Here is a 17,571-nt window from a genome sequence, read left to right on the forward strand (position 1 = left end):
TATCTAACTGATCACTGATAACATGCTGAGATAAATTTCCAGAAAAATATTAGTAAATCCGGGCTTATGTCTTAGAGTGTGTATATATGTTAGATGATTTAAATATACCAAGAACAAGAAATAATCCAGACGAAGTTGTAAATTGTTATGGTAGAAAATTTCTTGAATTTTGTAAAAATAACAAAGTATTTATTTTAAACGGTAGAGTTGGCCAAGATGTTATTGGTCGGCCTACCAGTAGAAGTAATAGTGTTATAGATTATATTATTTGTACTTCACACTTTTTAAAATGCGTATCGAATTTTGAAATTCTTGAATTTTCTAAACTTTTTTCTGATGTTCACTCACCTTTGAAACTATCTTTTAATAGAGTGAACCCCACATTTGAACTACTCACTACAGAGTTATCTTATCAAGAAGAAAATAAAATTGGAAAATGGAAATTTGAGCAAGTAAATGATTTCAAAAATAACATAGATGAAGACAAAATAAGAAATGTTATAGATGAATTATCTGTTTATAGTAATAAAGAAAATGTAACAAAATATGAAATAAATACTGCAGTTACAAATATTACTGATATTTTAATAGATTCTGCCAAAGCAACATTTGGTACACAAACTTTTAATAGAAATATGCTGAATTGTAATAAAAAGCATAATAAACAATGGTATAATTTTGATTGTAAAAAGGCAAAGAAGGAACTGAGAAAGGCACAAAGAATGTATAAACATTATGGGTCAAATTTATTTAAAGAAAGATTACGACACTGTGAATATTATTATAAAAGTCTAATGGACGAAAACATCAGGAAGCATAATAGAGAAATAAGTGATAATATGAAAAAATTAAAATCCAAAAATCCCAAGGAATTTTGGAAATTATTTAACAAAGGTAGACAAAGAGAAAAAAGCAATATATCTATTGAAACTTTATTTGATTTTTTCAAAGAATTAAATGAAAACAAATTTGAAGACAAGTTTGTCATTAATAATGATTTGAACTCAAATCTTGTAAATGAGACACTGAATGGTGTAATTACCCATGACGAAATTATTAAAGCTATCAAAAAGGCGAAAAATAACAAATCGCCAGGTGAAGATAAAATAATCAATGAATATGTTGCAAATTCTCTTGACAGTATGATTGATGTATATGTTAATTTGTTTAATCTTATTTTTGATACGGGTATCCTGCCGGAGGCCTGGCTTATTGGAAACATAATACCAGTATTCAAGAACAAAGGATGTAAATTAGACGCCAAAAATTATAGGCCTATTACTTTATTGTCATGCCTTGGTCAGATTTTTACATCTATTCTGAATAATAGATTGGGGGAATTTGTTGATGAACTTAATATCTTGAACGAAAATCAAGCAGGCTTCCGACATGGATACTCAACTAACGATCATATTTTTTCATTGTATGCACTCTTTGAGTTGTTATGTGTTAAACGAAAAAAATTGCATTGTGCATTCGTTGACTTTGAAAAAGCCTTCGACTTTGTTCAAAGAAACTCTCTTTTGTATAAGCTTGTTTTAAATAAGATAACTGGTAAATTTCTTAGAGTTGTAGAAAATTTGTATAAAGATGTGAAATCAAGAGTTGTACATAACAATGAAGCATCTGACATGTTTGTTAGTGATATTGGGGTCCGCCAAGGGGAAAATCTTTCTCCTTTATTATTTTCTTTATACTTAAATGATCTTCATGAATTTTTGGGAAATAGTGATTTAAAAGGTATACATTCAATTACATCTGATATAGAAGATGAACTGGATATTTATTTTAAGATATTTGTCTTATTGTATGCTGACGACTCGATTTTACTCGCTGAGACAAGCACAGATTTACAATTACTTCTAAATAGTTTTTCAGAATATTGTGAAAACTGGAAACTTAAAATTAATATTAACAAGACAAAGGTTATGATATTTTCAAAAGGTAGACCACAGAATAATTTGAAATTTTATATTAATAAAGAAGAGATAGAAATTGTTAAGAACTATAAATACCTTGGTGTTATATTCTCTAGAAATGCATCTTTTTTTGCAACTAGAAAATATCTTAGAGATCAAGCTACTAAAGCTATGTATTGTGTTATTAAGAAGTGTAGATCAAACCATCTATCTATAGAATGCCAGCTTGACATGTTTGACAAAGCTGTTTTACCTATACTTTTATATGGGGCCGAAATCTGGGGATACGAAAATCTTGACATTTTGTAAAGAGTACATTTGAGTTTTTGTAAGCATGTTTTACGGTTAAAAAGATCGACTCCAAATTTTATGGTTTACGGGGAATTGGGAAGATATCCGATTTCTTTATACGTTAAATTACGGATGATAAAATTTTGGTGCAACCTTCTTAATAACACACTTGATAACAAGATTTCGTCAATGTTATATAAGTTGATATATATTAATTATAATAAGTATGGAATTGAAAACAAATGGTTGTTATTTATCAAAAGTATCTTTGATAATTGTGGTATGTCAAACATTTGGCAAAATCAAGATTGTATCTCAAAAAATTGGATTGTATTAAGTATTGAACAAAAGTTAAAAGATCAGTTTAGACAAGAATGGTTTGCAAATGTAAATCAATCATCAAAAGGTTTATGTTATAAATTATTCAAAACAGAACTTAAATTTGAAAATTATATTACAGTTTTATCGTTAAAAAATGCACTGAAACTATGTAAATTTAGATGTGGCAATCACCGTTTGCCAGTGGAGACGGGGAGGTGGCAAAATGTTCAAAGACAAGAGAGACTATGTCACCTTTGTGAATCTGCTGACATCGGCGATGAATTCCATTATGTAATGTCTTGTCCTTTTTTCAAAAAAGAACGATATAAATATTTACCACACTATTGTTGTACAAATGTTAATATTCTTAAATTTAAAAATGTATTCACTACAGTCAATATTGTCTTGCTAGAAAAATTGTGTAGATTTATAAACTATATATCAGTGGAAGTCTGTCCTCCTGGTTAAACTACATTTATTTATGTATATTTCACACATGCAAAATATGTTGTATTGTATATATTATCATCTCTGTAACTATGTTATATAGTTAATGAGAATAAAGATCTATCTATCTACATTTGGGCCGATTTTGAAAATGTTCACTCTTTCATTTGCGCCGATTTTATTTTTTTCTCCAAATTTGGTTAACAGGTAAGTAACAGGTAAGTTAATACTTTTACATGCATGGGCAGAGCACAGAGTATAAAGACAAATTAAGCAACATTGGTAAATGGATATCCCATTTTTTCGGGTTACCATTCCTTCCCCAAAATGAAATCGGTGACTGCATAACGTTTGACAAAATGATTGACGCTTCTTTTGATGACAAATGTCTTACATTCTTCGGCTACAGACTAAGTACATATATTATATTTTATATGGTTCGCTACTGACCCCATACGGATCCATAGAGGGTTAGTATAATTCATAGGGGGTGAGTAACCGTATAACGAATGTATCGCACGCTGGACTTTTTCTGCTGCGTAATGTTGAGAATTAAACAATGAAACACAACAACACTAATAGCTGACGTCATCATTAACGCACTGATCATGAACCCCCCTATGAAATTTACAACAAATGGAAGTTTTTAACGACATTGACTGGCTATACAGCCCTTGCACGGTCGGTATAAAATTTACTAGCCCCCTACGGTCTCATATAGTGGGTCACCACGTGACGGCGTTAAACCAATCACAACGTGATATTATACCCGCGGTGCAATAAATGCACAATGTAACGCTATCCGACTCATTTCTGAGCAGCTGCACCCCACTTTATATGGTTTTATAGATGTTATCAATAAAATTCAGGCCGTTACGTATGTCTCGAAATTCCCGCATCGGTGCGTAACCCAGAGAAAGAAAAGACGAACCTCGTTATCGACAAGTATGCCAAATATAGAAGAGACGAAATCACAAGCAAGGAATATACTAGTATTAGATGTGTTTCCCATAACACTCGACAAGAACAGATTTATGATTTGAATGTATTGTGATTTTATGGATTTGAATGCTGTAAATATATTCATAATTCTTCGTTATAGCATTAACAGACGCAGAGACATATAATACAGTATACATGTCTCTGACAGACGGTACTTTAATTTGTATTAGGTTTTTACTTCTTGATTTTAAAGTATGTAAATATATAAAATTGAGAATGGAAATGGGGAATGTATCAAAGAGACAACAACGCGACCAAAGAAAAAAACAACAGCAGAAGGTCACCAACAGGTCTTTAATGTAGCGAAAAATTCCCGCACCCGGAGGCGTCCTTCAGCTGGCCCCTAAACAAATATATATTAGTTCAGTGATAATGAACGCCATACTAATTTCCAAATTGTACACAAGAAACTAAAATTAAAATTATACAAGACTAACAAAGGTCAGAGGCTCCTGACTTGGGGCAGGCGCAAAAATGCGGCGGTGTTAAACATGTTTGTGAGATCTCAAACCCCCCCCCCCCCCCCCCTATACCTCCAGCCAATGTAGAAAAGTAAACGCATATATAACAATACGCACATTTAAATTCAGTCCAAGAGAAGTCCGAGTCTGATGTCAGAAGATGTAACAAATATACCTTTTATATTGATTTATCCTGCTCGAAACCCTACTTCCACTTCCCCGTGTTGAGCAGAGAACTACAGTTCTATACACGTTATGATTGACAATTCATAACATTTGTACAACTGGCTAACGGGAGAGGTTAATACATGATAAATGAAAAATAACATAAATGGGATAGAGAGTTGTCTCACTGGCACTGATACCACACCTTCTTCTATCTTTTCACCTGTAATTTACCTGTAAAAAAATCGGCGCAAATGATAACAAAATCGGCGAAAATGAAAGAAAAAATAGGTGCAAATATTATGAAATTCAGATCGGCGCAGATGCAAAATGCCGAGTTTTCTTTTTTGAAGCAACTTTGTAATTAAAACTATTCAATAGAAATATCAATTATGATCAAATAATCGTTATGAATTAGAAAACAAAATGTCAAAGTGGCTTGTTACTTCGCCAATCAATATATCCTTTGCATGATATTTTGCATTAAATTTGTGACTTTATGTCCTGTGACTTTCTGTCCGTTTACCTCATTTCCCAGTGCATTTCAGAGAATAAACGAAAATAAATATTTAAAAAATGCGCCTTCTAATTAATATTTTCACAGTGAATTGCACTACTATAAGGACAAATTATATCAAAATTATAGAAATGCGATCATATTTTGTATCACTTTTCACTTTTCAAAATGTTTCAAATAAATAAGATGTCGTCCAAATATTCAAGTATATCATCTCACTGGATTCCAACACGCAAAAGTTTCCATCAGAAACTCAGACGTGCTTAGTTCGCACCACAATATGAGTGACCCTCTTAAAAAAATGTCATGAAAAGATCCGTTTGATTAAATTCAACTTGCAAATAACCTCTGCACAAATCAAGGGTAGAAAAACACGAATTCCATAAAAAAAACCTTCTAAGGAATCATTTATCCTTCAAAAAAGATAAACACCATCCACTACTATAATTATAGTCAACACTAAATATATACGACCATATTTTGTATAAATACAACTCTTGTTAAACAAGGGCGCTTGTATGTCTTGATCACATCAGTCACCAATATTTAAACAATATATTATATTTAGCTCATTTGGTAGATGTTCAGGGTTACGCCTGGTTGACCCTATTAAATCACCTGTTATTTGTTTGATGTTTATGATGATGGTTCCTCCTAGATCTTTATCAGTTTCGGAAAATTCTCCCTTATGTTTCAGAATTAGATCTCGAAGCTGTCTTTCTTAATTACGAAAATACTGTTTACTTTAATTATCTCTAATACTAGTATAAAGCAAGTTTTGTATATCTAAGTCTGATATAAACTGTGTATTTGGTCTTAAAGTCTCCGTACTCCTGCCCTGCATTGTCCCATTGTGGACCGTTTTTATACTTTTCAGCAGAAATTCAGAAGACTGATCGACACTTCATTACAAGTTATATCAAAGTTTGCCCAATCAAGCGACTGACCATTTTGATCCAGTTTATACTCTGAAGTTTTACAATCCATGAGAAGTGTCTCATTGTTTGTCAATTTGGAATGCTTTTCTCGTGAGAAATAACATCTCCCTCACAGGTGGATTATAAGTCGTTTCTGAAGCGACAATTCTATATTACCCAATAGAATCCTAATAAATAGGAATGCCTGTTTGTCAGATCTGAAGCACCTGTTTTTGGTACATATGAAGTTTCAGGAACCAGTTCTTTCTTATATGCCACTAAAGGTATGTTGAATTTTCCTTGGAGTTAGGTATTTTTGTTACTTTACTTTTCAGTTGGACAACTTCTCACAGACTGTGAAGTGGTTAACCAACATATTATGCATTATAACAACACTAGTTAACCAATGTTCAATGCAAATTAACTGAAATTAAGATACTAACCATGGTAACAAACACATATTGAATGATTGGGTAAACAGAACAATTCACAATCCTGCATAAAATTAGACACATCCGTAGAAACACTTTTGAAATGCACAATCGTTAGAATACATCCTAGTGTATGTGAGGTGTTTCCATAAGAAGAAATTTGGACAATTTCCATTTTTTTTTTAAATAAAAGGTAAACAATCCTTGAGGGAGTAAATAATGGAAAAGTTAACTGACTTGTTGGGGAACTAATGGATATCCCCCCTTTCTGTTAGCTAATAGTCAATCAATAAAGAGTAGCACAAAAACAGAAAAGTCAAGTTGCATAGAAAATGTTTAATGTAAATCAAAACCATTTTAACTTACACCAAAACAATGAATATATTATATATCATGTCCAGATATGTCAAGTACAAAATTATGTCTATTTTCTATGACAATAATCTTCTTCAAAATCAAGTGTAAATTTATTCTACTGAGGAACATTCATATGCTAATTGTAATAATCTTTTTTCGAATTACCTAGAAGTTTCCAATCAAAGAATTTTCTGCCAAGGGAAACAACACCTTAGTAAGACAAACTGTATCCTAATCTGTACAAACCATACAGAAAGAGTTATGTTTTCTTGAGACGATCATCTGTATACATTTCTGTTTGCTATAAATTATTATGCATTTAGGAAGCAAAAATCATCTTCAGATCCTACCCATGACAACTTGCTGTTTCCACCAGTTTTTTAAATGTTAAAATGTGAAGGGATACAGTTTGTCTTTTGCAGATTTTGTTTCCTTTAACCACTTTTTTTCATATAAAATCAGAAACAAAATTGACAATTTGAAAATGAATTACTAGTTTATGGTCCAACTGTGAACATTGATAAAGATGTTGTCTTAAATTTCTACAGACTATAATATGATCTAATAACTACCTTTAATTAAATCTTTAATAACTATGGTTGAAAAATTATTAATGCAAAATTGTACTAGGTAATTTTCTACAAATAAATTTTGTAAACATAAAAATGTTGTGTGTTTGATGAATTAAAAATATCATTTACTCCAATTTACATTAAATTTTAAAACAGTAGAAAAATATTTTTTCATACTTATTTATTATAATTTCTACTTCTATTCATTTCTAGTATATGGGCTGCACTGGTAAGAAATATAGACATGTATGTCAACTGAAAACAAGTGTAATATAATATATTTTCATTTATAAACTACAGACTGGTATAACCCTTACTAGTTTTCTTAAAATTTTGTCATGAAGCAGATTAAAATACAGCAGGTACATTGCCTGTATTCATATTAACAACATGTGTTGTTGAATTCTTATTTCAGTTGTACAATCAAACACCTGAGTAAAACTTAAAGCTAACTTTTTTCTTTTGATATCTGGAAGCACATTAGGATTTCTTTCTTATAATTTTGTATAAAGCATACACAATAATTCTGAAATACTAACTTAATTCCTTAATTTAACAAACTGATTTGTAACAAAATGAACTCATTAAGTCTAAAACATGAAGAAGGCATGTAGGTCTTTAAAATAAGACAGACCACTAAATTAGTGAAATAAATTGGACATAAAAAAAATGCTTTTTTAGTTTTAAAACAAAAGAATAAAAAACATATATTACTGGAAATGTTCCGGATTGCAACTTAAAAAACCCCATGTAGTTTAACTTATTATTTCCATGTACCACTTGTCAACAATCAACATGAATTTGATTATTTAACACAGTTAAATCTTCTTCAGTGAAAGACCACTTTCTTTATAGAGTAATGTATTGGCAAGTATAAAATATTATGCTTCTAGAGTTGGTTAACAGTTTTAGTACTAATAGGCTGCATAATGCATTTTTTTAAAGCTGGAAAATTGTGTATCTGATATTCTGTAACCATAAAGCATTAGACATATCTGGACAACTGTGAATAAGAAAAATATGAAATTGATAAAACCTAAAGCTCCAAGGCTCAGCAAGGCTAAAATAAACAATATTGTTCTTTCAGACCTCGGCTTTAATGATTGTTGAAGTAAGAGTTAAAATGATTCAGTTTCATATTTTTCTCAAAAACACTGTAAAACAGTTCAGAATTGCCCATTCCATAAAATGTAAAGGAAAACCTCTTCAAAATAAAGTATAATATAGTAACAATAAACCTTATACACAATCATACATATTCATCACATTCATTTGATCATTCATCTCAATCACATTAAGCATATAAATAAATAAAAACAAAAGTAGTATTTCCCACAAACCATGAAATTTTGAAACCTTTGAGCATGTCATTTTTTAGTTTTCTTTGTTTAAATTTTAATTTAAAATGCATTAAATGCCATAAATTGCATAAATAATTGTCCCCTACCAAAAGTCCTCTATTTATATTGAATAAAGTTTTCTGACATTGTAAAATTTGATAACAACTATATTGCTGATTTTTATTGCATGTTGTTTTTATTTGGCACAATTAGTCCTCACAAATTATGGAGAGAAAACATGCTTCAAACCATATAATACAGAAAAAAATTCACAAATGCTGAAATCTATAAATGTTACATACTTTATTTGTGAGAACCAACCTAAAACGGTTTCTGTTGTTGGGGTTTGGTATGAATGTACATGTTTGACCAACTACCCAATTCTAATAAAAACATTAACTTTAAAGATTGGTAGCACATTAGGAATAAACCATAAAATATAAACAAGAAACTAGAGACTAGAGTTCATTAGACCATAAAGAAAAGATTTTCTTATGTACATATTTTTTTATGAAATAATGTAATCATTGTCATCATTGTCAAACAATGTGGATTTCATTTTATATCTAATGTGAATATGATACAAGATTCAAATGTATATCAAAGCCATGTATATGATTCATCTCAAGTCATATACAATTCTTTTTATTTGACATGGACTTGTTCACAATATGGCAAAGACTGTTCCAAAAAAGTATATATTAAGTTATTTGAAGCTGCTTCATTTTAGTATACATAATAAATAGAAAGAGGTACATATATATAAAGATTCTACCACTGCATCATTGTTATATGATATTTCTACCCTAGGTTTAGTTACATTTTGTTGTGTGAAACACAAAACTTGTTGAGCCACTTAAATGATTATGAAGAACTATCAACAGGTTGAGAGCAGCATACATTGTCTAAAAATAATCATTCTTTTGAGTACATGTTGTCTATATGATCAGTAAAATCACGTCAATTAGACTATATATACATTTCTTAGGAACAGCCTAAAGTATATATAAGATTACATAAATGAAAGCAAAATAAATCTTTAAATAAAGAAACATAATAAAATGATATGCATTAGATAAAGTATAGTTATGTATGCAGTAATTCAATGTGAATATAATTCTATAAGCAAATCAAGGAAATAGTTAACCCTTTCCTCCATAATGATGCCTTTTAACACCAACCCCTTGACTCCATAATGACGCCTTTTGACGCCTGTGTAATACCTCAGTTGAAAAGCTTGGACTCCAAAATGTCTGTATCAGACTTAAAAAATTTGTATCCAATATGACAAGGAGATTCATGAGAATATCTGACTTGAATTTCATTGATGATATATTCTATTTCCCAATGCATTAACACGTTAAACCTGCTGATTTTTTTTTACTGAAAAAAATCCTATGCAAATCAAGTATGTTAAAAAAACAAATCCATGGAGGAAAGGGTTAAACAATTAATCATTCTCTTTTCTACATTAACATAAAATTGATCTAATTTTTCTTTAAACTATTAGATGTATCAAAGATACTAAAAAATAAAAACAGGTGACTTTCCATTATAAATAACATAACAAATATTCTACACCCTAAAAAATAAATAACTATGACATGTTCTGAATATTATATATTAGTACACCCACTGATCACTTCTTAAGGAGTTTGTAAACAAAAGTATATACATGTACTTCATGTAGAGTTTTAGATGAGCCTACATATGTGCTACTAACAATTATTAACTTTCAACAAAATTTGGCATACCGGTACATATATACATTTTTCTCAATTTTTAAATACACAATATGAAAGACAATTTTTTTTAAATTTCTTGCAAACAATATCAAAACTTTTATTTATATATCTATGCATAACTCCATCATGCCACATTTTTAAAGAGTAGAATCTTTACACTTAGATAAAGCCAGGTTAAAGTTTCTTATAAAACAACTGTTTAAAGAAAAAAATCCCCCCCATAATGTAAAGACTGTGAACATTATAGATGTAACTTAAAGGTATGTTTCTGTCCCACTCAAAACATATTGAGAATAGCATGAAGCAATCTAGACAAAGATACACATAATTTTCATTAGGTAAGGTTAACTCTTTGTCAATCTAAATCTAACCAAAGGCTGTCTGTGTGTCTTCTTTGGTAAGGGGTATATTAACTTGTATTTAACTATGAAAATTTGAGAAAAATCCTTATTTTCTTTTTAAAGTTTCCAAATAGGCAGATTGTTTCTATCGAGGATGTTAAGAAAGGGTTTTGTTTTTTTCAATGAATATTTTCAAGAGAGCACTTTTGTTTCTAAGAAGTATTATGAGAAAACCATATTTGTTTTTTAAGTGTGTGTCGAGAAAGGAAATTTGTTTCTATGGAATCTGTTGATTAAATTAAATTTGAGTCTGAAGAGAGTAATGATAAATGTGTAAAGGAAATTGATCATGATTTTCAAATGATTTTCCCAGGCACACATATAAAACATAAATAGAGAAACAATAAAAACATTAATATCTCCTTCTTGAATGTTAAAAAAACAAACTTTCTTTGCTTCACGTAATTAATAAAAGGATGAAGGAAAAAAGCAAATATAATCATTTAACAATAACTTAATACTTATTATCATTGCTGTACAATTAAATGAAGAGTATTTAATGTAATAACCCAACACTGGAATGGATTTGTATCAATGGGATTGTATATGTTTGTTCCCTGTCCTGGATTTCTCATTCTTTGGAGAATGAGATCTGGGAATGTTGAGAATTCTGCTCCGTCCATATCACAGTTGTCTATTGAATCATGTCCTAAAATAAGTAAAAGTAACATCTCAGTTATTTCAAATTTCTTTAGTGCTGACAGAGTTTTATTTAAAATGACAGAAACCTTAATCAACATGAAACAGAAGCAAAAAAATAGTAAATTCTATTTTCTATACAAGCTCTTCAAATTAAAAACAAATCTGTAATAGTTATCATTTGATAGAAAAAAACCTGTTATGCTTATCCATGCTTATCATTTAGCAATTGAATAGGGGTTTTCCATGAACTGCTTAATTTTAAATAGTTATGCTTTAAAATGTGATGTATGTGTATGGGTTGAACATCTCAGAATAAAGTACATTATCAATGTAATTGTGTATATTGTGTGTTAACTTACCACGTCAGAATCATCATGGTACAGGGGTTGACACTATTTTATTTAGGCACTAGCCCGCAGGGCTAGTAAAAATTATATTCAACTAGCCCTGTTCTGTGTCAGGTAGCCCGGGTCGTGGGCCAACTGCCCAGAAAGTGAGCGGGCCGTAGGCACGCGAACAAGCTAGGGGGGTTTGGGGGCATGGCCCCCCAGAAATTTTTTGAAATTTAGATGCAAAATCCTGCATTCTGAGGCCTTTTAAGAAGATATTTTCAGTCTGAAAAATACCTATTTCATACTAGTTATATCTTCAAATAAAAATAAAAAAATAATAAAAAAATAATAATTACACCAAAGAAATCCAACGGCAGGAATTTGTTTGTCAAAACTTACATTTTTATTGTAGATGAATTTATGATATATCTTTTATTGTGTTAAAATATTTAGTCAAACATTAACATTTTGTATATTCCAGACCTACTTTAAAAAATAAATAGTTCCCAGATTAAAAATAAAGACTTCGAAACATTGACCAGGTTTATAGGGTGGTAATATACAAATATTCCTGCAGCATCAAATCAATTAATGACAATGTTGTACTGAGCTTGACAACTACATGTATCTCACAGTCTCCACCGCAAACATAACAATAGACCAACCACAAAGAAAGTGACAATCTGCATTTACATCAAAACAAATATGTGTGTTAACTCATCAACTAAAATAATCAAATTATAAAAAAAAACCACAATGTTTTTGTCTATTTTTATTTACATAAATAAGTTGACTTGTTCCCTTGCCCTATTTTACTTTTGGTTTCTGGACTGAAGCCGAGTTTTCATGTTCCAACTGATTAATCATTTGGGTCATCCTGTTCTCGTTAATGCATTCGGACATGCATACATTTCGGTACGTGTAAAGAACGCTTTCTGATACCAATGGCCTAGTCTTGCTATCATCATCACCCCCCAGTTCTCAAAAAGAAGCTACATGTAATCACATGCACATTTAATATTATTACCGGAAATTTACTTTCGTTTCAGTCTGTTGCAACTGTATCGATAAGTTCCGAGCAAATAAAGATTTGTTTACCTGAAATTTCATGTGGAGATATTGATTTTTGATTGTGAGCAGTTTTTGACCATTGACTACAAAATGCCTTTAAGGGGTTCTTCACAAGGTGACAAAACTGGAGTTAAACCACAAGGTAAAAAATCTACAAATACAGTTCAGACATTGCTTTCAGCTAGAAAAGATTTGAATTCACAAAAGAATCCTAAACTCCCAAAAAGAACTCATTCAGAACTTTCCAGTGAGTCAGATAACAGTATGGAGTTAAGTGGTTTAAATAATTTACAAAAAGATCTTGATGAGATTAAATTAAACCTTAAGGGTGTAACAAAGAAAGACGACTTTGATATGTTTACAAAAGATCTTGTTAGAACACATGATTTGGAGATCGTAGTTACTACAATTGTAAATAAACTTTTCCAAAGATTTGAGTCTACCATGGACAAGAAGATCAATTGTAGAGTAGCACAAGTAGAAAAAGAAATGCAAGAAAAAATTGAAGCTTTGTCTGTTGAAAATGAAGACCTTAGAAAACAAATTGATCAAGTAAGAGCAACAGTCATAAATGAAAAGAAAATTTTAAAAGACACTGTTAATTATACACAAGAAGCAATTGTAAGTGCAAATTACAACGAACAATATTCTAGGAAAAATAATATAAAAGTTATGAATTTTCCAAGACATGAAAAACAAGACTTAAGATCAGATTTCATTCAGAAAGTAAGGAGAGATCTGAATGTGCAGTTACAAGAGAGAGATGTAGTCGCTATCCATCGCTTGCCCTCCAATCAACCTGGGCCCAACCCTGTTATTGTAAGACTTTTCAATAGTGACGTGAAAAGGAGCATAATGAGAGTTAGAAAAGACTTGAAGGACAAGGTACGATTCTCTGATGACGTCACAAGGAGAAATATGCAACTGATTACCAAACTTAGAGACATGGAATGCTTTGAATCAGTGTGGTATTATAATTGTGGGGTGTTTGGAAGAACTGAAGATGGACTGCAACTAAAATATAGACTTTTTGATGACGTTCGAAGAAGACTGCAGGAAAGAAAATAAAAACTTGGCTTTATAAATTGGTAATTTTTGAATAAGATATATATGCTAACATAGAAAACAAACTGTATATATATAATCAATGTGAATACTACTAAATTATTGTTTAAACATTAGGTTGGCAAAATTAGTTGTAAAATATAAATTCTGCAATACTATAAATTTTGACATAAAAGTATAGAATGATACTTTTGTGTTGCCATATTGAATCATTTACATATGTTTTTAATCTTTTTTCATTACAATTTCTTCAAATTTACTGTCTTCAATTTCTACTAATTATCATGTTTGATATCTATATATCCTGTTACTGTCAGCAATGTTGTGCTGTTTTTGAAAAATATTTTATGTTGTACATTGATACAAAGTTAGTACAAATATGGGTTCTTTAAAAATTCTATCTGTTAACTGTCAGGGACTCAGAGATAAAGTTAAAAGAAAAGATGTCTTTAATATGCTGAAGTTAAAAGCATTTAATATTTATTGTATCCAGGATACACATTTTACAAGTGATTTAGAAAATAGTATTAGATCTATGTGGGGATATGAAAGTTATTTTTCTTCTGTCAGTTCCAATTCTAGAGGAGTTGCTATATTATTCAACAATAATTTTGAGTTCAAAGTGCTAAAAGAAAAAAAAGATATAAATGGTAACTATTTGATTTTAGAAATATTTGTAGAAAATCAAAAAATTACTTTAGTGTGCTTATATGGACCAAATATGGATAGTCCTGATTTTTTTGATAATATTATGGGCATTGTTGATGATTTTGAAAATGAAAGTTACATAATTTGTGGTGACTTCAATCTTGTACAGAACCCTTATATAGATTATTGTAACTACAAACATACTAATAATCCTAAGGCTAGAGATAGTATTTTAGGAATCATGGAAGAAAGAAGTTTAATAGATCCATTTAGGGAGCTTTATCCCAATGTCCATAGGTATACTTGGAGAAAAAGAACTCCATTTAAACAGGCTAGATTGGACTTTTTTCTTCTTACAGATAATATGTTAAATAGTCTCAAAAACTGTGAAGTACATCCAAGCTAACGTTCAGATCATTCTATGATATTACTTGAACTGGAATTTAATCCTTTTATTAGAGGAAAAGGTTTATGGAAGTTCAACAACTCCTTACTTTATGATATAGAATATATAAATACAGTTAAACAAAAGATTAGTGAAATCAAAGCACAATATTGTGCACTAGTTTATGACTTTGACAATATTGATGAGATAGATAATGAAGATATTCAAATGAGAATTAATCACCAACTTTTTCTTGAAACTTTGTTAATGGAAATCAGGGGGAAAAGTATTTCTTATTCCAGTTACAAAAAAAGGGAATCTGAAAAAAGGGAAACAACTTTACGAAATGAAATAATACAGTTAAGAGGAGATTGTTGACGAACTTTCAATAACTAAACTTGAGAGCAAAAAAATTGAACTTGAGCAATTACGTCTTAAAAAATTAAAGGGTAAAATAGTGAGATCACGTGTTCAATGGATAGAGGAAGGTGAAAAACCAACAAATTATTTTTGTGGACTGGAATCAAAAAATTTTATGAGTAAAATTATACCAAAAATTGAAAGAGATAATGGGGAAATACTTACTGATCAGAACAATATTTTAAAAGAAGTAAAACTTTTCTATGAAAATTTATATAAGAAGAGAGAGAACTCAAGTTCAGTAGCTGATCTGAAAGAAGATCTTAAAAATGTAAATGTTCCAATACTTTCTAATGATGAGAAGGAGAGCTTGGAGGGTAAAATCACTGTCAAAGAGGCTGGACAGGCATTAAAAAATATGAAAAATAATAAAACTCCTGGCTCTGATGGCTTTTCTACTGAATTTTTTAAATTTTTTTGGAAAGATCTCCATTTTTTTGTGGTTGAATCTTTAAATTATGGTTCAGAACAGGGAGAATTGTCAGTAACACAAAAGCAAGGAATTGTTACTTGCCTTCCAAAAGGAAATAAACCACGTCATTTTTTGAAAAATTGGCGTCCTATTTCACTTTTAAACACTGTCTATAAAATTGGGTCAGCAGTAATTGCAAACAGATTTAAGACTGTCCTTGACAAGCTTATTAATCTAGATCAGACGGGTTTTATCAGTGGGAGGTACATAGGAGAAAATATAAGGCTCTTATATGATATCATGCAATACACGGAAGATCACGAAATACCTGGACTCTTGTTGTTAATTGATTTTGAAAAGGCTTTTGATTCTATTTCTTGGGATTTTTTGCTAAATGTTTTAAAGTTCTTTAATTTTGGAGAATCAATTATCAACTGGATAAAAGCTTTTTTTCATAATATCAGGTCTGCAGTTATACAAGGGGGTAACCTTTCTGAATTTTTTAACATAGGTCGAGGCTGCCGACAAGGTGATCCCCTTTCACCTTATCTTTTCATCCTTTGTGCTGAGATTCTTGCACTAAAGATAAGAGGAAATAAGGAAATTAGTGGTATTGAAGTTACTCAAGTTGAGCATAAGTTATCACAGTTTGCTGATGACACTTCATTGATTTTAGATGGTAGTGAAAAATCTTTATATGAATCCTTATCTGAATTGGACTGGTTTGCAAAAATATCTGGTTTAAATATAAATTTTGAGAAAACACAAGTAATTTGGTTTGGAAGTAAAAAGTATAGCAAGGAAATTTTATGTCCTGACGTTAACCTGTCATGGGGGGAGACAACTTTTAAACTACTTGGGATAAATTTTGATGTGGACTTAGACAATATTGTCAACATCAACTATAATGATAAAATCATACAGATTAAGAACATAATAAAACAATGGTCGAAAAGAAACCTTACAGTAATAGGAAGAATAACTGTGATAAAAACTCTTGTTTTACCTATTTTAAACCACCTTATTATTTCTTTGCCTAATCCTACAAACAGTGTATTCCAAAAAATTAATGACATTTTCTATTCGTTTGTATGGAATTCTCCTATTCATAGAGTGAAGAAGGACGTATTGATTAAAGAATATTTGGAGGGAGGATTAAAAATGATAGATATTTATAGTTTAACCATGGCACTAAAATCATCATGGATAAGAAGGATTTTTCAGAGAGATAATAAGTGGCAAAGTATATTGATGTCAGATATTGATAAAAATAAACTTTTTAATTGTGGTGTTCAGTATATCAAACAAGCTAGTTTATATATCAAAAATAGTTTTTGGAAAGATGTATTCATAGCATGGGAAATGATTACTGATAAAGAAAGAAATATGGCCTATGAATATTTTTTATCAAGTCCTCTTTGGTTTAACAATAGGATCAGAATTGGTAATACACCTGTTTTTTATCAACATTGGTTTAATCATGGTTTACAATATGTTAATGATGTAATAGATGAAAATGGATGTTTTATTTCATTAGAATTGTTACAACAATGTTATGATGTCAATGTAAATTTTTTGAATTACATGAGTTTTATTTCTGCTATTAAAAAAGCAGCAAATAATTACAAAAAAGGTTCATATAAGTTATGTTGTCCATTTATTCCAGCTTGCTTACAAGTCTTATTCAAAAGTAGAAAAGGTACTAAAGAT

The 17,571-nt window shown here is 30.3% G+C and overlaps 1 protein-coding gene across 2 annotated transcripts in view; it reads right to left on the reverse strand.

The window, feature by feature from the left end:
* Positions 1 to 7,653: 7,653 nt before the first annotated feature.
* Positions 7,654 to 17,571, reverse strand: part of LOC134691016 (sortilin-like) — a 49,830-nt gene continuing 39,912 nt past the window's right edge. For both annotated transcript variants that reach the window (XM_063551213.1, XM_063551207.1), the window contains one exon: positions 7,654 to 11,535. In XM_063551213.1, the coding sequence (XP_063407283.1) occupies positions 11,521 to 11,535 (15 nt within the window). In that variant the 3' untranslated portion in view covers positions 7,654 to 11,520. The remainder of the gene's footprint in view (positions 11,536 to 17,571) is intronic.

The sequence above is a fragment of the Mytilus trossulus genome, chromosome 1 (assembly GCF_036588685.1).
Source record: "Mytilus trossulus isolate FHL-02 chromosome 1, PNRI_Mtr1.1.1.hap1, whole genome shotgun sequence".
Classification (NCBI taxonomy): Eukaryota; Metazoa; Mollusca; class Bivalvia; order Mytilida; family Mytilidae; genus Mytilus; species Mytilus trossulus.